Below are 21,401 nucleotides of genomic sequence, written 5' to 3' on the forward strand. Positions count from 1 at the left end.
ATTGAATACTTGATCCCAAAGAATCACTCCTTGGTAAAAACAAATCCGAAGCGGGGTGTTTCTGAAGCAGACCTTTAACGTAGCTCACATATAAAGCGGAGAGTTACACCTGGCTTCAGGTTCAAGACTGAGTTCAGGAAGACAGAAGCCCCTGAAATAGTGTGAGTGACTCACAGGGACTCAAGTCCAGGAACAAAACTACCAGATGGGACGCATGTCATGGAGCCCAAGACACTTGCCTTTGCTGTTTCTAGGTGATTTCTAATTTACGTAATAATCTTGGTTTGTAGGGCCCATTTCTTTACAGAGTTAGGTCAGCTTTATTTAACACATAAGATGATTATGAATAATTATGGTGCTCCATAAATGTTTACTGTAACAATGACGATAGTGGTGACCACATCATTAGCAGCTTTCTGGCCTACAAATCACTGATTGGCACCCAGACTGGGGAATCATTAAATGAGCTTTTAAGAGAAAGGCAAGAGGATAAGAGAGACAGAAGGAGAGAGGCAGGCCCTGGGCAGCCAGAAGCACATTCCCTGTACTCTGAGATAACCCGTGGCCTAGGAACTTTGTTAGGCCTCACTTGTCTTGTCCGGAAGGCAGGAAAAACAGCCCCTTCCAGCCCTTGTAGGTGGGACACACACAAGAGGACCTTTAGGCTTGGGATCTTCTGGGTGGAAGGATCTTACTTCTAAGAGCTGCCTCCAAAGAGGCGGGTCTGCTGAGGTTCCTCATGGGCCCTGCCAGCGGTGCCTTTGTTTCTTGGCTCTCTGGCTGGGCTAGAACTAAACCGCAGCACAGTCACAGAAAGCCCACCCCTTCCTGGGACCAAAAGACTGACTTTTGAAAAAGTAAATCACATCCAGTAATCATGCAGCATATTTATAAAGTTAGTCCTGTCCTTAATTATGCAACCCAAGGTCACTGTCAAAGCCAAGTTCGCAGAAGCACCTCATGGGAATATGGCAGTAGCTCTTCAGCCCGGTGGCATGTTAGGGTTACTTGGGGACTTTTATTTTATCATTTTTAAAATTTATTTATTTATTTATTTATTAGGGGGAGGAGAGAGAATGAGTGGTGGGAAGGGTCAGAGGGAGAGGGAGAAGCAGGCTTCCCGCTGAGCAGGGAACCTGACATGGGGCTCGATCCCAGGACCTGGAGATCATGACCTGAGCTGAAGGCAGAAGCTTAACCCACTGAGGCACCCAGGGGCCCCCCATTCTTTTAAAGAAGCACAAGGCCCAGCCCTGCTGCATGCCAACGTGAAGCACATGGGCTCCACCCCCAGAATTGCTGGGGGTGGGGCCCAGACATCTGTGGTTTCTAGTAAGTTCTCAAGGACAGGGAATTTCCCTGGTGGCTCTTAGGCTTTGATTTGCATGTAGCCCTCTAGTCCAGTAACCGTGTGGAACATAGAAGGAACTGCTAGGAGGTCTCTAGTTGCCTGAAGTCTGATTCCTCCTAGAGAAGGCCTAGGATCTGCTCTATAATCCAGGCCTCAGTCTACTTCATTCAGAGACTCAGGGAATTTGGGGAGCACTTTGTAGGCCTCAGGGGGGAAGCAGCTGCCGATCAGGGAGGAGTCGGGCGGAAGAGCATCCTTCTGAGATAGAGGGCAAGCAGCAGCTTCACCCTCAGGATGAGGAAAATGGCACTCGGCAGCTGTTACCAGCTGGCCCCAGCCAGGAGAGCATCAAGTCTGGTGTCCAAGGAGACCCGGGGGAGGGAGGACAGCGCTCGCTACTGTGGCACAGTCAAGAGCAGAAGAGGGCCAGGTCGGTAATTAGGCTGCAAGACAAATGTCCCAGACGCACACTTCAGGCTTTTCACCGAAGAACACAATAAACGTGAACCTCAAGGAAATGCAACTAATGGAAAATTCCAGAGCCACGCAACCCGCAGAGAGAGCCAGGGGTGGCTGGAGAACTTTCTATAATAAAGGAGACAGGGTCAGCCTCACCAATAATGGGAGAAAAGCTGTAAGAATGTTGCCTGTGGAGGGAGAAAGAAGCCCTAGGATATGATGTTTGTTTCTGGAATATTCCTGCTGCGGGTGCGGGTGTCCAGGGAGGCAGGGCAGCGAAGAAGTTGCCCGTATACTCTCTGTCTTACACTGTGTGAGCCATGGAGAAAGAGTGTTTATAGACTCAGAGAATGGGCCTTGAAAAAGTCCCAGAAGGAGGAGGGAGAGCCACCGCAAACCCAAGACCTTCCAGGAAAGCTTATCCTTAGGGCAGAGAGCCAGGATGACAGGCAAGGTGCATACCAATGTGCCGGACGACGGTGTGTGCCCCCATCTGCTCGGACAGCTGACATCTCCGCGCCATGGAAATGTGGTACAGTCCCAGCTACAAGCCTCCACCCCAAGAGTCAGCCCAGAAGCCCCCCTTTCTAGAAGTGCTAGAGCCATAGGGGACGCATGCCCTCAGGCAGGACACCCCAGGATTGAGCAACTGCTTCACTGTCACTGAACACGGGAGACGCTGCTGAGCATGGAGACTGAGTTGTCGGGAGATGCGAGTTCCAATCCAAACCAGACCCCTTCCTCGTGTGTAACCCTTGCAAAGTCACCTTCTTGATGCTTCTGCGATGGTGAGTCTTTCATGCCAAGTTGGTCAGGCCACAGTACCCACATTTAACCAGACACGAATCTCAGCGTGGCTCTGAAGATATTTTGTAGACACGGCTGACATGTAAAATCAGTCAGATGACTTGAGTCAAGATTACCTTTGATGATGTGAATGAGCCTCAGCCGATCAGTTAAAGGCTTTGAGAGCACAAACTGAGGTCTCCTGGAGACGCACCAATTCTATCTCGAGATTGCAGCATCGAATCCAGACTGAGTTTCCAGACTGCTGGCCTGCCCTGTACATTTTGGACTTGCCAGCCCCCACAGTCAAATGAGTCCTTTCCTTAAGACCTCTCTCTCTCTCTTCTCTGTCTGTCCTCTTCCCCAACTGGTTCTGCTTCCCGGGAGAGCCCTCCCTGACTCAGCCCCTGTCTCCCCACCCATTGAATGGAGATGGTGGAGTTCTGCTCCATTAAGCGGTGGCAGTCAAGTTCTGTACAGCATATAAACATTCAGTCATCAACAGTATTATTACTGCCAGCAAAGAAGTCTGGTTCGGTCCCTTCCTTTCACAGATAAGGAAACTGAGGCACAGAAAGGGAGATGATAGTAGAATGTGTCTGTACAAAGGCCCTGTGCCCAGAATCGTACCTGGGTTCATTCACTTAATCCTCCATTCACTTAATCCTTACAAGCTATGTACTGTTGTCATCCCCACTTCACAGATAGGAAGACTGAGGAACAGATATTATTGTGCCAGTCCCCCATGTCACACTGACAGGGAGTGGCAGCTCGGTGCCTCTGTGTGCGCTGCTGGTGCCCAGGTCTTGGGGTCTCTTCTTTTGGGTGGCAGTGCTCCTTGGTCAGAGAAGTCTGAATGTGATGGGAGCCCCCCCCCCCAACGCCCCACTGTGGTAGCTTCTGGATTCTGCAACCAAGCAGGTGAACCAGCAAGAGCGGGCACCTCTCACCTGTGAGGGGTGAGAAGTGCCTTCGAGGAGCGGGACCCCCAAAATAGTGATCGAGGAGGCCAGGATACTAGTTATGCCATTTTCATGAAAAAGTTTGTGCTTTTCCACGAAATATCCTCCCTCTGGAGCTCCCTCCTCCTCAGCCGCTTGGACAAGCTTCTCAGTAAGTTGAGTTCTTGCCTACAGCTAAGGAGGCGAGGAGTTCATCCTCTGCCTTCCGGTCTGAAATGACTAATTCAAATGTCTTGGAGACTAAGCCCATTGCAGAAAGAGTCTGGGTGGCTTTCTAAAGCTGCCTGTTCATAACCAGAGGGAAGTTGGTTCCCTTCTCATCTTTATAATAAGGATTCTTTTCGCGGGGTGTCTGTTTTGTGCTTCCTACAGCTCTGGCCCCGGTTCGGTCCCAGCAGGGGGAGGCCAGTGCACTTTAATTACATTCCTCCTACAGGGAACGTTCAAGCAACGAGGCTTTGAAAAACAACTTGTGCCATGAAAAAGAAAAAAAAAAATCAAATTAAGTGAGTGAGAAACAGGCATTGCCTTTTGCGTCCCAGAGACCCAATCTAAATATTTAAATTTTAAAGACAGAATTCTAAGCGCTTAACTTTATAAACCCTACCCGTCGCAATTCATAGGGGAGTCAAGCATCCCTTCTGATCTGGAATATTCATATGCTTGGGCTGACGGGCTCGTGTGGTTGCTATCTTCACACATCCCATATTCAACTGTAAAACAAAAATGCTAAAAAAAACAACAACCCCAAAACCAAAAACCAAATGCAACACACGCAAAACGCCCAAAATAAAATGTAATGCTGCTTACAGTCCCGAGGCAACACAGACATTACCAGAAAACAGAGTAAACTGAATGTCTGGGCCACAAGCAAAGAGTTGAGAAAGGTCCCTGTTCTCTACTGATTCCCCAGTTTCCCACCATCTCTCCGTCTGTGAGATGCCCAGTCACTGGATCCTGGCAAGTGTGGAAGTAGCCCCCAGGCGGAAGTGGCCTATTCGCTGACTCAAGTAGACAAAGGCCATGAACTGAGAAAGCACAACTAGGCAACTGGGTGGGCAAGGAACCAAGGCAGGTTTCGGCTCCATATAAGAATGAAGTAGTAAGTTCCTTGTGCCTGGGAGCATTCAAGCAGAGTGGCATGAATGTGTCTCGGCTATCTGTCCTGGGCTGCAGGATGCCCTAGATGGCTCTTAAGATCCCCTTGGAGGCTAAGAGCTCAGGCTCCCTCTGTTCCAGGCTCCATGGGAGCCCTGCGGGAACACAAAGACAGGACCGTAGATGGCCGCGTGCTGCCTCCATCTGTCTGTGTCTCCCTTGGCTGTGGCCTTGTCTATCTGACTCCCATCTCTGTCCTCCCTTCTAGGGTGAAATAGCCATGTTATCTCCCGTGTACTCCTCTGCACTTCCCCAAATTAAATTTGCTTTCAAAGGGGCAAATGGTGTGACATTCGTTGGTTCATTCATTCGTCCTGTGCCCACCTGTCGCGAGCCTGTTGTTTTCCAGGCACTGTTGTGGCTCTGGGAGGTACCAGTGTGCCAAGCGGACAAGTGCTCGCTCTCCCGGGGCGCCTAGTCTCGTAGGGACTTGATTACAATTCCTCTTCCCAAGAGGAAGGGGCATTTTAATAATGGCTACTGTGTTGGAACATAGGAAGGACCTCCAAATGGTGAGGTTTTAAGCCTAGTGATGGGCGGATGGGGAAAGGAGCCGGACTCTTTTAAGTTTGCACCCGAGGATACCATTCTGAGGCTCCTACTTCTTGGGGGTCAAAGTGGCTTTGGTCAAGAGAGTCCAGTGAAGTGGAAAAAAAAAAGTGCCTGTATTCATGCTTTTATTCCAAAAGCTAATTGTTGGGAATACAACTCATCCCTTTGATGTTTTAAGAGCCCACAACGTGAGCAATAGTTAAATAAACAAGCCACTCAGTTGAGACTCTCACTCAGCGCCAAGAGGACCTCACAGAACGCAGAGCCTCACCTGTGGAGTCTGCTTTCCCAAGTTTATTTTTAATTCTTGCTTTTCTGGATTGATGCGCGCCGGCCCCACCAGCTTATTTGCTTAGCAAAGCTTGGCCCCTCCAGAGGCCCAGATATTGAATATAAAATACTCGGAGTTGCCACATGAAAGGCACCAAATATATGCTGATTGGTGTGGCCTGTTCCCCGAGGAGCCTCTCCTTTGCAGGTCGCCTCTCCTTCTGCCGAGACAGAATCGCTCTGTGGGGACTCAGGGGTGGGGGCTGGGGGGCGGCGGGGGTTCGGAGTATTATTAGCTAGAAATTCCAAAGTGCCGAAGTGCTAAGCTGCGCAGCGTAAGAAAAACATTTGCACGTCCTTTCTCTTCCCACCTGCCTCGCACTGGCTCACCCCCACTGCCCTCATTTGGGCTGTCACTGTGCAAAATTACAGGCTTCGGGGGTGGCCAGAGGCTCCCCTGGGGGCAGTGGGTCAGGAGGTGAGGCAGGGAAGCTCTGTGTCTCCCTGACCTGGGGACTGGAGCCAGAACAAGGACGAGGGCAGGGAGACTAACTAGTGTTGCAAACTTTGTAGAGCGGGAGGAGAGGAGACGGAAGAGGGGCCTGACGACAAGGGGAGAAAAGACAGGAAGGGGCAACGGAGCTTCATGGGGTTCTGGATGGCGCGCGGCCTGGGGGTCGGCGGTCACTGCTGAGGCCCAGGGGAGTGGTCACTGCTGAGGCTCAGGGCGGGTGAAGTTCCTCGGTGGGTGCGTGGGCATGGGCTGGGGGCACCTTCAGGCAGTAGGGACTTATTTGGAGCCCTGGGTGGGGGCCCAGGAAGGTCTTGACACTGGGCAGCACTCAGGTGCAACACACAGGGTTCCTGCCTTCCTTCAGGGGTCCCCAGGGCAAACGCGGGCAGGCGACCCGGATGACAGAGGTCATTGTGTGTACCTAACTGTCCCGTGGGCAGTTACACACTGGGCCTGCCGCCTGATCCAGGGCGATGGGTCCGCCCGTGACCCGTGAGTTGAGTTGTCTTGAGCGGTTTTCCTCCCCAGAGCTGGTCTATTCGTGGCAGTGGCCACAAATGATGACTTCCAGGATGGAGGTCTAGGTGCACACCCACAGCGTTCCCTCTTGTAGGCTGCTGAGACTTCTCTGCTCTAATATTAGCTATAGGGATGCCAGGGAAGGGTGAGAGAAGCCTGTTCTGTAGGTCAGACGCTTCCAGAACGAAGGACAGGAAGCAGGCAAGTTGGACACGTTCCAAGGTCCCCCCCCTCCCGCTGCAGCTCCTGCGCCTGTAGTGTAAATAGGATGGATTTTGCTCCAGGCTCCAGGGGAAGAGCCTCGAGGAGGTTCTCACTGAGCACAGTACCTCCACGTGGACTCTCCTCCGGGGACTCCTAGAGCTGCCATATACATGAACTCACCATTTGGTCTAGGGGGACTCCCTCCCTAAAAGATCCAGCCTGGTGGGAATTGGTGGGTGTGAGGTCAGCTCTCCAGTCAGTCTGCTGCATCTGCCTGGAAAATGACTTCACATCAACTCAGATGCTGCCCTCGCTTCCCACCCTGGGGAAAGCTGTTGAAGGAAGCAAGCTAATTTTAGGATTAGAGGCAGCACACATCTCAAGATATCCCCCGGTCAAACTGGGTGATTCCCACGCCACTTTCTCTCGCACGCAGTAAAGCCAGAGTGGTATCGTTCTCTTTTGGAAGGCTTTGGAAACTATTTTCACTTCTTAACAAAAGGTAAATTATGGGGGAGTATCTGTGCTTTCTCCGGAGGAATAAGGACTTGCCACCTCCTGCACGGGCAGGTGCGGGTCGTAGGCTCTGGAACCTGGCGGCTCACAGTGTGCTGGTCCCTGCTCTGGTCTTTGGATTCTGCTTCGACTTCACGGCTGTAGGCTGTCCTGAGTTCCTGCCTCTTTCCGTGTACCTGTCAGCTTTGTGCTCTGCTGGGCTGCCGTGGGATCTGTAGGGCAGGGCTCAGACGCTTCACGAAGCCCCATGTGGCGGGGGGCAGAGAGGTGATGAGGACATCTAAGTTTATTCCTCCTAAAGTGTCGGACAGCAGGACCAGGGCAGAGGGGACAGAAGCCTGCCCGATGTGGGTAAACCCATTTCGAGTCTGTCACTTGAATCTTAAAGTCAACCCTGCCCTACTCCCTGTGTGAAGATGACCCTGAATTTCACCCTGGGTAGCATCCAAACTGGGAGACATTTTTTTTCTTCTCCATAGTGAGGTTGAATTTGTGTTAAGCTACTCACATATTTTCACCCAACCCTCCTCCTGTGACAAAGGATGTATATTATTTATGAAACAGCTGGTTGGGGGCAAAATGGCTTTTTGTGTGTGTGTATATGTGGCCACAAAATATGCTTTCCTTTGAGATCCTCTGGCTGTTTCAAGGAACAAATCCCCAACCTTGCTCACATTAGCAGCATGAGCTAATCAGCCGAAATACCCAGCATGGAAAGCTTTTATCCTTCAGAGAAAAAGAAAGAGTAAGTTGTATTTTAATTAGATATTTACAATGGTTACAAAGCAGCTCTTCAAGAGAAGTTTTAAGAATTTGGCCTTCCTTCTAAGGCATAACTGTGTTCAAATTATCCTAAAGAGAGACTGTATATCAATCCAGCCCAATTTGTGATAAATTTACAACTGGGTTCTGCACAGCAGATTTATAACAACAATTAAACAGAAGGAAAATGGGTCATAAATTCTGGCTGGCACAGTCCGGCACCAAAGAGAAGAAAAGAGAATGGTTTGGCCAGATCAAAAGTCAATAATTTCCACATAAAGTGCTAAAGCTATAGCAAAAACAATTTATATGGAAAGAAGCTGGTTTTTTTTTCCCTCCCATCCTTTTCAAAATTAGATATTGGAGAATACAACGAAGCATCTACATTACAAAGGCCTTATTAAATAATTGGTGCGCTTTCTCAGTTTTACGAGTGGTACAGGCCTCTCCCTGCTCCTCAGTGCCTGAGTTTAGTGAAGGGACCCCCCCTTCAGTATGACGAAGGAGCCATGGGGGCAGAGAGTTCTCCAAGAGATTGTGTGACTTGAGAGAGCAAGGTTGAAGCTGGATTTTGGTGGTGGAATGAGAGGCAGGGAAGCCAGACCAAATTCCAAAGCCAGATGATTTGGAAGCAAACACATGTGTCCCTGGAACGAAGCAACCTAGAGGCACGAGTTATAAAGTGGGTTATAGCTGTATTATAAGTGGAAACAGAAATCCGACCCCGGAAGGGAGAAAGACATTAAGGCCACTTGGGTCAGAACAGGTGGCGGGAAATGGAGTATTATTACACGAACGTGTGAGCTGTGAAAGGTGGGCCAAGATCACCTTCACTGCTGAGGGAAGACCTTCCAGAAGAATCCTTATGCCTGCCAGAAGTTTAGTTCTGCTAAGAGCCCAGTGCCTGCTTCGTGGATGTTCACCACGGATGAGCTCACAGTGTGACTGGCAAAGGAAGCAGTGAGACCAGCCACCAGCCAGGACTTCCTCCTCACTGATAAGAAAGCATTGACTAGCTCCGTGGAAACCACAGGACCCTTGGTAGGAAGTGGCCACACCACTTGTAAGAAGTAAGGAACAGGCGGGATACAGGATTCCAAAGCTCGAGAGAGCATGCAGCGCCAAGTGCTCTTGGACTTACAGACGTGACTCTGGAAGTTCAGCGGAAAGGAGTGTGTGCTTGTATAACAAGAGATTTCAAAGTGGGAGCCTCTAACCTGTGGACCGCTGAGTCTGTGTACTTGACTGGGCCAAGTTCCTGCACCTGCAGCCATTCTCCCCATGTCCAAGAAAAGGGGTTCGGGGATACACCACTCCCCCATCTGAGGTCTAAGTGGTTGGATGAGGCCGCCCCCAGGTCCCAGCCCCAGGGATGGGACGGGGACCCAGGTCTACACCAATCAGAGCGTCCTAATCCCCTCGGTCCCAGTGATTGGTTGAGAGGTGGGCACGTGGCCCAGTCGCTGTCAGTGAGATTCAGAAGACTTCCGCTGACTTGGAAGAGGGGACGCTCACTGCTGCCGGCTGGACCTGAACCAGCTCTGCTACCCCCTCGCCCCCACCCCCACCGGCTTATGGAAAGCTTAGAGGGCTTTAAGGAACACTTGTCAGAGCCAGGAGTCATCCGCTTAGAGAAGAGTGTTTCCTGGGCCCAAGCCAAGGGATGGGGTCTGGGATAGGACACCCATCGAGTCTGGGGGCCGCTGGCCGAGCCTGGCCTTCCATTCTCCGGTTCATTCACCGGCTGATGCAGCAGGACTGCTCATTTGCCCCCCCTCCCCCACCCCAACCTATCTGAGCAGAGGGAAAGTAACTGGGGAGAGAGATGTCAGGACAGAGGGAGAGAGCAGAGGGAGCAGCCTCTGTTGGTGCGGCCAAAGTGTGTGTCTCCCGTGGGCCACGGGGATGCTGTGGAAGGCAGGGAAGCTCAGAACGAGCCATCTTGCCAGCATCCTGCTCAAGAGCGATGCTGGCTGCCAGGAGTTCCCAGCACCCAGAGGCATGAGGTGGGAGCAGGCAGCCCGACCCTGTCAGGGAACCGTGTAGTGGGCAGGTCCCAGGAGTGCCCTGAACAACTCTTGCAGGGCCCCATGCCAGAAGCCACCGCAGGGGAGGTGCTGAGAGAAGCCTCCGTTCGGTACAAATGGGGGATCTATGGGGAGACCCCAGTCCTGAGAGGAGAAGGGCGCCCAGGAGGGGCAAGGGTAGGGAGGAGGGTGAAAGAACAGACCACTGGCCCTCCCCAGGGCAGCTTCCGTGGGCCACAGGTCAGCCCAAGCTGAGGAGAAAGAAGGACATTAATTTGGAGCTGAGACTGAAGTTTTAAACTGGGCCAGACTACTCTGGACTTTTTAATGCCTAAAACTGACCAGAATCCTTGCGATCTATTGGAGGTATCATCAAGGAAGGGAAAAGGAGATTCATCAGCACACATTTAGCAGAAATACTTGGAGAAAACACGAAAATCTGCATGTTTGTACTTCACTTAGTTCGGGCTGACCAACATACTGGTTCCACATCTGTCTGGTGACCATTAGGGCAGGTCCTATCTGAGAACGGAGTGTGCCCAGAGTGAATGAAGCTGAAAGGTGGGGAGAGAGCAACCTGGATTCTAGTGATAGAGTTTGAGCCCCTGCATCAAGCCATACCTGAAGGTAGATCTCTTCTCTGGAGTTTTCTGTTATGTGGGTCAATAAACTCCCTAGCTAATCTGAGTTTAATTTTTTATCACTATCAACAGAAAGAATCCTGATGGATACAGTGCATATACACACTCTTATTCTTGGGGAGAGGGACATAGCTTTCATTGGATTCTCGTAGGGCATGGCTAATAAAGGATATGGCTCAGCGGAGAGAAACCCTGGAGCTGAAATCCAGTGATCTCACTGACAAATACAAGGGAAACCATTGAATGGAGTGTGTGGGCCTTTCCAGGGGCATCGTGGAAGAGCTAGGTCAGAGAATCCTTGCATGTAGGGGCCGAAGCCCGAGTCTGGCATTAACTGGCACTCAAGAAATATTTGTTGCATGAAAAACAACAGGAAAATTATAACAAGTCATACTGTACATGCAGATTTTCAGAAAAATATCGAATGTGTGAACATCTAATCTGCATTTCCATGTCCTGACAGATGGCCCGTATTAACAGAACTCTGATTATAGTAAAGAAAGAGAGAAAAAAAGAAAGAACGAACCTACAAATACTCATTGAGTGGGTACCATGTGCAACACTTAACTATTAAAACAATTGTGACTGCCAAGACAAGTTTTTTTAAAAAGACGTCTATGTAGTCCCGTTTCTCAGAGACAGTCCTAACTATGACCCAGAGAAAGAAAATGACCTGGCTTGGTGGGTGGGGAAGGGGGTGCTTTCTTGGCTAGGGCAGGGCTTGGACCCTGTTTCTTCTTAGAAGAAGAGTCTAGACCCTGAGAATCTAGGGCTGACTTCTCAGAGTAGAACCAGGGACCACCTGTATCAAAATAATCTGGTAGGTTTATTTAAAATTCAGGTTCCTAAGCCCTGGTCCAGATTTACAGAATAAGAATCTATGAGCAAAGTATCCTAGAATCTGCATTTTATTTTATTTTATTTTTTATTATTTTTATTTTTTTTAAAGATTTTATTTATTTATTTGACGGAGAGAGAGATCACAAGCAGGCAGAGAGAGAAGGGGAAGCAGGCTCCCTGCTGAGCAGAGAGCCCAATGCCGGGCTTGATCCCAGGACACTGAGATCATGACCTGAGCGGAAGGCAGTGGCTTAATCCACTGAACCATCCAGGCGCCCCTAGAATCTGCATTTTTTTTAAATTTATTTATTTGACAGACAGAGATCACAGGTAGGCAGAGAGGCAGGCAGAGAGAGAGAGGGAAGCAGGCTCCCTGCCAAGCAGAGAGCCCGATGCGGAGCTCGATCCCAGGACCCCGGGACCACGACCTGAGCTGAAGGCAGAGGCTTTAACCCACTGAGCCACCCAGGCGCCCCTAGAATCTGCATTTTAAACCCTCTTCCCAGATGCTTGTCTGTACATGAAAGTTTGAGAAACTTTACCTGCCAGAATCTGTTTATTTTCCCATGGGTTCTCAGTGCCTGGTGACATTCTGCACAGCCCCAGGGGAAGTGGGTCTCCCGGGGCTGGGGGGGATTGGAAAGAGGCCAGGGTTCGGTGACACAGTATCACCCTCACTGAGGTCATGGTCAGTTAAGGCTATGTCAGAGGTAAGGGGTTGTGTGAGTGAGGGCCTCTGAATGGAAGCCACTGGAAACTCCCCCTGTCCTCGTGGTAGAGGAACATAACCAGATACAATTATGATGTAGCCGGTGGGACGGACTCCTGGAGCCCCCAGCTCTCTAGAGGACACCACACATTCTTGGCTTGATTATTTGCTGCCTTCTGTTGCCCTGGACGGTGTCATTTGGGAGGGAGGTATTGTTTTCATAGACATTATTTTTTTTTCAATTGGTGATTAAATTTCCTGAAGGCGAGGATCGTGACTTCTCATCCCTAGAGCTCTTGTCCCCCTTCAACCCACCATGTCTCCCACACGGCCGACCACTCTCTAGGCTTACAAGTCTTTAGTTCGACCCGCGTTCCAGTTTGTTTGAGACCAAGGGGCGGATTCCCTCTACTGCCTTTACTGCCTTCATGGGGTAACAGCCAGAACGCCTTCTGGCATGTGCTGTCCCGAGTTCTCAGTCCTATGACATGGGTCTGATCGACTCCAGGGGTGGGACTGACCAGCTTAAGCCCTTCTACGTCCCCATTCCCAGGGCCACAATAGTTGGTTCCAGAGTGGGCAGTGACCTAAGCATCCCGACCAGAGTGAACCTGGTGACTCTGGCTGAGAATGTGGGGCCACCACTTCTTTGCTCTCTTGGTAATGAGCAAGGAAGCCCGCTGTAGTTCTAGACATTCTTGGCGGGCTGCCTGGACTTGGAGAGGAAAGCACACAAAAATGGGGCCATGACTAAGGATGCACAACCAAGAAGACACTGGGACCCGAGCACATATTTGACTTGGGTAGATTTACCTGAAGCCCCATCTGTTCCTGGGCTGCTCAGTGATCTGTACTAATAAGTACTCCTCCTTGCCACTTTTTTTTTTTTTTCTTAAATCAGTTTGGGTTGAGTTCTGTTATGTGTCATTAAATGTATCCTGATAGATATGCCCGTCAGCTCCTCTTAGTCCTCTTGCAGTAAGGTACCTCCAACATCAGGTCCCTCAGACAGACAGAGACAGACAGACAGACAGATACCACAAGTACCCATGAAACAGGATAAGACGGGGTGGTGGAGTAGGTAGTAGGGTTATTTGCATGCTTGACTTGTGGAGACTCCATGCCCAAAGAGTATTGATTAATGGATCGATGTCAACCTGGAGGGAAGCCCCGTCCTGTTCAACATTTTAATCAATGACTCGGATGGAAGAGGAGGCATGCTTAGCAAGTCTCAGATGACACCGGGCTGGAAGAATTGCTAATATGACAGATGGCAGAATCAAGATTCAAAATTATTTTGACTGACTTGAGCAATAATAAGGATAAATATAAACTCTTGCATCTAGGCTGGAAAAAAAAAATCAATTGTCTACGCAGTGGATGGGGGAGACCTGGTTTGGCAGATGTCACAACAGTGTGGCACGTGAAGGGGACTTTATGCTCGTGATGAGCCCAGAGTTGAGGCCATTGGGAACACAGTTCATGACGTTTTCAAATATTTGAAAAATGCCTTGGTGGAGAAAGGCTGACCTTGCATCTGCTTCCCCAGTGGGATGAAGACGTGGAATTTTCTGGAAAGCGGTTTTCTGCTTAATATGTAAAAAAAGTTTCTAAGGATTCTAAGAACAGGCCATTTCCCCCCAATTGTGACTGTGATGATTATATCAGAATGGAATAGGAAAAGTCTCTTAGGGTGGTTTTCCCTTTAAAAGCTCAGATTTTAACCATTTTAACAACTTGTAAGTCAAAGCAATACACACAAAAGCATCCAGAAAAATATGAGGTCATAAAGTTGCCTCGCTCAGCACCCTTGAAAGTTTCCTTCAAACTCCCCAAAGAGGAGGCTCACTGAGAAGGAGTATACAGAATCTGGACTCGGGACTGGCCAGCCCCATCTCACCTCACTCCATTTACCGCCTTCCTCCTCATTCCTGCTTTGGCTTGGCCCATCCTTCTGTCAGCTCCTGCTAGTTAGGACTCCGTCCGTTCCCTTTCCTGCCTCACCCCTGTGCCCCAGGGAGAGCGCTGACCCCACAGCCGGAGCACTGAGAAACGACATCTCATTCCAGTCCCTGCCCTGTGACCCTCACTCATGGCTAAGACTTTGCGCCTCCTGGGGCGCCAGGGTGGCTCAGTGGGTGAAAGCCTCTGCCTTTGGCTCAGGTCATGATCCCAGGGTCCTGGGATCGAGTCCCGCATCGGGCATTCTGCTCTGCAGGGAGCCTGCTTCCTCCCCTCTCTCTCTCTCTGCCTGCCTCTCTGCCTACTTGTGATTTCTCTCTGTCAAATAAATAAAATCTTAAAAAAAAAAAAAAAAAAAGTCTGCGCCGGGCCTGGTTTCATGGACCACCCTAGATGCTGAAGGTATATGCCCAAGACACCTTCTTTGCATTCTTTGTTTTTTTTTCCTTTCTTTTTTTTTTTTTTTTTTTCTGTTATTCTAAGCACTTCCTTTTACTTGCTAACCCAGAGAGGTGGAGAACAGGGTCAACAGCCCAATTTCGTCTTATAAACGTAGAATGTGGTTTTTGCAAGGGAGTTATCGATAGCATTAAGTTTCACTTCTACCAACACAAAATCACGTGTCCTGCGGATTTCGCACGACTGATTGTACTCACATATTTCTCATTAAAGCTGTCCACCTCTGTCAGAAGCTTCTCTTGGCAGTCAGGGTTGGTGGCCAGGAGGTAGGTGGCAAAAGAAAGCGTGTTGGTGACGATCTCGTAGCCAGCGATGAGGAAGATGAAGGCCTGGCCCACGACCTCGTCCACAGTCAGTGGCTTGGACAGGCGGCCGGGCTGGTGTGGCCGGGGGGCACCCGCGGCGCAGTGAGTGGAAGGGAACACTTGTCTGACCATATCAAAGCTGTCCACCCCCACAGAGGGGGTGGAATGTCGGGCATCCAGGATCAGTTGGAGGAAATCTCTCCGCCTCTACGGGACAAAAGGAGAAAATGCGGATTCTGGCCTCCGAGTCACATGAGTGAGATTTCTTGGACCCGCAAGTGGAGCTTTTCTAAGGAGCTCGAGCTTGATGGGGACCAGCACCCTCACTGTGGGGTTCTCGGAAATGGTGAGAACCTGGAAGCCCCGACTATCCCTCCCATACACTCTGGGTCTCAGACTTCGGTGCAGCAAGCCACAGACGGTGATGCTGCCACTGAAGAAGGATGAGGCCATTCTAACTGGGCTGATTGGGAAGCGCGTTAAGCCGTTTTGGGAAGGAAAAAATAGAGCACGTCGCTGAACAGTACACACAGTGGAATCTCATTTCTGTAAAAACGGTATGTGTACAATATATACAGTTACACGTATTTGTTCATGCGTAGAAAATGTTTAGCAACATCCATACCCAGTCGCTCACAGGGAGCCGGAGGAGGTAGGGAAAACCTAGGGGCACGGCGAGGATGGGGGGGGAAGCTTCGATTTTTTTTTTTTTTTTTACTTTATACATATTTGAACTGTTGGTTGGCTGGTTGGTTTTCCAACAATCAAACAATGAAAACATCATGCAGATTTAAACCAAAGCACAGGCTCCCTTGTTCCCTTACGCACCGTTCAGGGCTCATGGGGGTGGCCATACATTGTCCTCATGCAGTAGGAAGGTGACAGAGCTGGGGATGGGAGGGAACCAGCCTTGGGGATGCTTGTCTGCTCCTTGGGTCCCTTTCCCCCCGGGGGATCCTCTCCCCCATTTAAGTACGTAGAGCTTTCTTACTGTCTTCCCCTCCCTTCCTTACAGCCCAGATACCCTGCGTCTTTCACTACCACTAACTATAACTATACAAGTGTTCACATATGCCTTCCGTATGGACGAAGTGTATCCCTGGCACGTCCCTTCTTCGAAAAGCCCGTTCATGTGATGAGTGACAGCCAGTATGTTCCTCTTTTCCAAAGTTTATGGGGCTAAAGCAGCAAAAGGAGGGCGTCTGAGCCACTGGCAGGAACATACTATAATTTCAAAGTACTTGCCTTGGTGCTGCATTTGCTCATTCATTCTGAATTTCTGTCACATGAATAATCTGTGCCCCACACGTCAGCACTTAATTCCCTCTCGTGAGGTTGTAGTTACTTCCCGTCTTGTTGCTTTTTTTCCTCCATAAGAGTATAAACATGTCCAGGGCAGGACCCTGTGGCCACCCCTCTACCCCGGGGCGGGTGTGGCACTGAGCATGTGTTAGGTCTGTATAAATAATCACTGTGATGCAGTAAAATGCATTTGAGAAAGACCGTGTTGGCTTTGCTTACAAGTGCACGGGATCTGGGGCGGGAACCTTGGAGCACTGGGCCTTTGTAGCTTGCCTGCTTCCCCGCTTTTGTGACCTTGCAAGGTGTCTGCCTCTCAAGATTCCAGCAGGCCTCCCAGCTAAGACGCGGGGCCTCAAGGACGTTGCGTTTCCAGGGCGAAGGCCTGTGTGTCTTGCCCGCCTGCTCAGGTGACCCATCGGTGGCTGCCGCTTGCTACCCCGGGCCCTGGACATTCTGATTTCTGGGTGGCATCGTCAAGGGCTGGCTCTCCCGAGACTCCCTCCTGATGCTTGGCCGACATCTGGGTGGCTCTTGGGGCCCCGCTGCCCGCCCTGGTCCCGTGGGGCAGAGTCGGGACAGGGCAGGGGATGATGGCCCATCGGGGAGCTAAGAATCTTCCACTGCCTTGGCTCCTGGATGAGAATTGGCAGGACTGACAGCTAGGGAGGGTTAAACTCCTCAGGGCGCCAAGCAGTAGTCCCCAAGGCTCACAGGCGACTTTGCTGGAGGGCGGGGTGGGGACCCCGGTGGCTGGAGGGAGAGCTCCGGTGGCTTTTTCCAGTGGAGGAGCTGCGACTGGCCTCCTTTCCTCTCCCTGCCCAGACAGGCTGCTAGAGGGCCATCGGGCATGGTAGAAATCCGTCTTCCCCTCCAGCTCCAGAGGTCAGCGGAAAGGGCTGCTCTCTGGGGCCCGCACGCTGGAGAAGAGCATTAGCGTAGATGGGTTTCTTTAATTCGCACTGCATCACGGAGGCTATGTGAACACTGCCCATTTAGGACTGAAACAGTGCTGCTTTATGGCTCTATCCAAGAAAAATACGCACCCTGATAGATGTAGGTGTCTAATCCACCCATCGGCTAGAGTTTAGAAAAATATTTACCTTTTAACATCTGTGCTGCATTTTCCACTGCGCAAACACACATCTGCTTGATGGAATGTCTACAGAGTTTAGATGGGTTTAAAGCAAGTTTTCTTAGTAACCATATAGCTCTGTCTTGACACGGGCAGTCCTGGATTTGTGGTTGGGAGGTTTTTATCAGATCAACTCATTGTTTGAAACAAATAGCTCTTGAGTTTATGAAAGGAAGAGCTTGAGGCAATGCTAGTAATTGGATCTTTAATAAACCCCTCACCTCACAGTAAGCTGTTGGGCGCAACAGTTTTAGGATCTGCAGCCTGATTCCACAGCCTGTGGGTTTCGGGCTGGGGGAGGGGGAGGGGAGCGCGTGTGACAAAACTGTCATCAGGAAGCCCGTCAGAGCACTGCTGAGGTTTGAAGACGTGGCTCCCTCACCCCTCCTTCCCCAGGCTTCCTCGTCATTGTGGAGATGCAGGAACCCGGGATGAGAATGTTCTGTCCTTTTAGGGGACAGGGCTGGGCCAGGGAGCCCCAGGGAGCTGATGGTTCCCACACGTCCAAGGGCGTCGAGTGGCGTTCATGATGGTGTGTGGGCCAAGGGGCTGTGAGCGTCTGTGCACCTTTCTCTGCCTCCTGAACTGGGACACCTTTGCTTCCCAGTATTGGGGAGAAGCCAGGCGGGATGGAAGGAGGCTGCTGCTGGTGCCTCCCGCCACTAACTGCCCCGCCCCCACTCCCCATCTCATCCTGGGCCAGTGGTGCAGCCACCGATCTCCGCGTCCCTCGTTAAGCCCTCTGAGCCAGTCTTTGAGGCAACTCTGCCACGCTCATGCGAATCAGTTCCGGAGAAGACATTTCAGGCCTGTTTTTTTCCTTTTGAAGCAACTTTCTCGAATGCAATGAGGCCCTTAAAGAAGAGCATTATACATGCATGAGTGTATCCAACAGTGAAATTATTTTCCCAACACTGGAAAGTCCTATTTCTGTTCTCAGCCAAGTTCAAACAACAAATATTTCTTGGATTTCCACACTGCACCAGGCCTGGTGCAAATCTGTAGGGAGGAAAGAAGTCTCTGGGTCTCAGGGGATGCGCAGGAGCCCTCAGCCCCCGACTGTGTAGCCACGTCCTCCATGCTGAAAGCCAGTGGGGGTTGCTTGTCAGCTGCCCAGACCCTCTCTACTGCCGATGCTCTTCGCGTTGTAAAACGCCATCTTGCCGACGTTCAGGAGAACGAATATGCTGATGGAAAGTCCAGGTTGGCGCATTTATCTAGAAACTTCTTTGGGGCGGCTATTGCCGGTGCTTGAGAGAGAGAGGGGCCGTGCATTTGGGGGGGCACCCATGTCAGAATGTGGACAGTTTGCTCCGGGCTTCTCTCCGCCGTCCTTCCCCCCGTGCCCTTACCCTTCTCGTCCATGTTTGCCCCCCACCACCCCACCCCTTCTCCTTTCCTTCTAGTGCCCTGGAAAGCCCTGAGCGGAAGGCGGCTAAAGGCCAGCGTGCGGGGTGGGGAGGCAAGAGGAAAGGGAGAGCGGTGCCAGGTTACGCCCCGTGCCATTTTGCTGCTGTGTCCTATTACGGTCCCTTACCTCTTGTGCTTCTTGCTGGTCCCGCAAGGCAATCATGTTCCTAATGAGTTTGTTAAAAAAGCCATTCAGTTCATCTCGGTTCTTATTGGGCAAAATCCGGGCCAGTGGGACCATTATGGATGGAAATGATACTTGAAAGAGAAAAACAAAAGCACCACTGAAAACAGGGCGGCAGTAACCTGGGGCTATCAGATGCCTGTTGCCAGGGAAGCAGAACCCCCTCCCCCCGCAGCCCCCCTTTGGAAGGCAGGGCTCCCCTCGGGGTCCGTGTGCTTTATCGCAGCGCTCGAGCCTGATTTCCACCTCCCGACTCCTGACCGCCCCTCGCACGTGGCAAGCGCTCGGTGCATGTCTGTTCAGTTGAGTCGGCGCTGCAGTCTGGCCCCTGGGACGTCAAGCTCGCACTTAGAAATGAGTTTTCGGGGTCCTAGGTAGGAGGGCCCGAGGTCTTCGTGTTCCAACAAGGAAGGGCCGATGTTGGGGCATGTTTCACATCTGAGCAAGGCGGGAAGCAGACCTACTTTCTTAACTTCCTGGACATTTGCCTTTGTTTCCTCAGGGGTAACCGTCCCCCGAGGGACCACCTGAGTGGTCCCCAAGAGCTGCCACAGCCGTCGATGGCAAGAATGCTGGCCCCTCGGGAGCTTCCCTTCCTGTGCCAGGCCTGTGCCACCTGTGCCCTTGCTGCCACAGCTTGGCAGGGCTCCACGGGCCAGGGACACTCATCCCCTCATGGAGTAGGTGGGGGGCTCAGCTGAGGGGCTGAGCTGCTGCAGGGTGGCTCGGGTCAGCTCTGCTTCCCAGCACGGACCGGGGGCCCACTGCGCAAGGCACTGCATGAGAGCCCGGATCGGGGGTGTAGTTCTGGACCTCCAGAGCTCTCAGAATACTCTGCCCGTTTTCAGGAGCCAGAGCCTGAACCACTGTGGTGCGGCAGGGAGGTGGGCTCAGAGTGGCCGACAGACGAGGCGTAGCAGCGCCAGGACAGCGGAGCCGCCCACCGGAGGACGTGCCCGGGTCCCTGGGCCACCGCAGGTGGAGCGGACCCGGGGAAGCAGCTCCCAGGGGGTGGCTGGGGTGAAGGGAGGAGCGGAGGCTGCTCTGAACCCCCTTGGCGACCCCTCCGGACAATTTCAGCGCGGAGCTGATGGAGGTGCCCGGGACTTCCACAGAAATGGACTCACAAATGGGAAAGGGACTGACCGAGGAATGGATACAATTTAGCAGCCTGGCAGAAGGTTAGAAGTTCGGGCAATAATCAATAACAGCAATAGCAACGCTTCAACACTTCCATAAAAGCAAGAAGATGCCGGAATTGGCCAGAGGGCAAAAACTCACTTCTTGAAATAAAAATAAAATAAATCGACCAGTCCCTATGGCATTAGGTAACCTGCCAGTCACCCTTCACGTATGATTTCTAGTTTGCCGGGCGCTGGGCTTCCAGCGGAGAAGACTTCTGGAGAGGATTTTGCTGGAGGGGAGGAATATGTCCTAGAAAATGAAAGGCTCTGGGCTCCCATCTTGGCTCTGCCTTTCTAAGCTTCAGTTTTCTCATCTGTGAAGTGGGGACGTGGTGGTTCTCGCGGCGGCGGTGGCGAGAAAGGCCAGCACTACCGCCTTGCTAATGAGTGGCCCCGGCCGGTGACAACAGAAGCCTGGGTGGTTCCAGGAGCTTAAGGTCTCTGCAGGTGGACCCTGTAGGGCGAGTCTCAGGGACCCCTCCAGCGCCCCTTCCTCATGGTGGGGGCTGAGCCCCGAGAGCTGCCGTGGGGTCTGGCCAGCTTGCCCGACCCCAGTCCTACACCCATCCCCCTGGGCAAGAGCTGTACTTACAGATTAAAACCAGGACAGGCCTGGGGATGGAGTATGCAAAGAAACGCCTGCAGTGCGTCACAAAGGGGTCCTCGGGGGCCCTTCGGGAGTCCACCTGGGTCCCAAAGGCGACACTCGCAACCACATCTGTGGTGTAGCAGCTGTAGCACCTGTGGGAGAGGGAGCCATTTGGGTTTGGGAAGGACTCGGCCATTGGCCTGGCCATCGTGCCCTGTCCCCCCATCTCCCCCAAGAGACCCGGCTCCATCGTCTGCCTGCTACAGTGGGAAGCAGCTTCCTGCAGAGCTCAGGTGAGGGGGTGGGATCCCTTGAGCATGGCAGCAGAATTCAGGAGGACACACGAAAACGTACCGGACGTACCGGACAGCTGACGCAAACCAACCCTGGGAAGGGGAGGAGGACATCACTTCCTTGACTCTCCGGCTCTAGGCGGCCTGAATCCGCCAGCAACAAAGTCCAAGAAGCAGGCTCCGAACCTTCCTCCCCGTGGAGGGAAACAGTTGACCCAAAGCCCACGGGCATGAAGCCAGAGCTGTGCAGAGTCTGTCCAAAGCGAGGATCGAGGGGTCCATTGGTATAGAGCAGGTTGGGATCAGCAAAT

The 21,401-nt window shown here is 51.7% G+C and overlaps 1 protein-coding gene across 4 annotated transcripts in view; it reads right to left on the bottom strand.

The window, feature by feature from the left end:
* Window positions 1-21,401, bottom strand: part of TBXAS1 (thromboxane A synthase 1) — a 168,228-nt gene that overhangs the window by 32,228 nt on the left and 114,599 nt on the right. For all 4 annotated transcript variants that reach the window (XM_032305966.1, XM_032305967.1, XM_032305969.1 and 1 more), the window contains 3 exons: window positions 20,801-20,949; window positions 18,968-19,098; window positions 14,889-15,203 (listed from right to left, as the gene is read on the bottom strand). In XM_032305966.1, coding sequence (XP_032161857.1) covers window positions 14,889-15,203; window positions 18,968-19,098; window positions 20,801-20,949 — 595 coding nt within the window. The remainder of the gene's footprint in view (window positions 1-14,888; window positions 15,204-18,967; window positions 19,099-20,800; window positions 20,950-21,401) is intronic.

Source organism: Mustela erminea, chromosome 11, assembly GCF_009829155.1.
Source record: "Mustela erminea isolate mMusErm1 chromosome 11, mMusErm1.Pri, whole genome shotgun sequence".
NCBI lineage: Eukaryota > Metazoa > Chordata > Mammalia > Carnivora > Mustelidae > Mustela > Mustela erminea.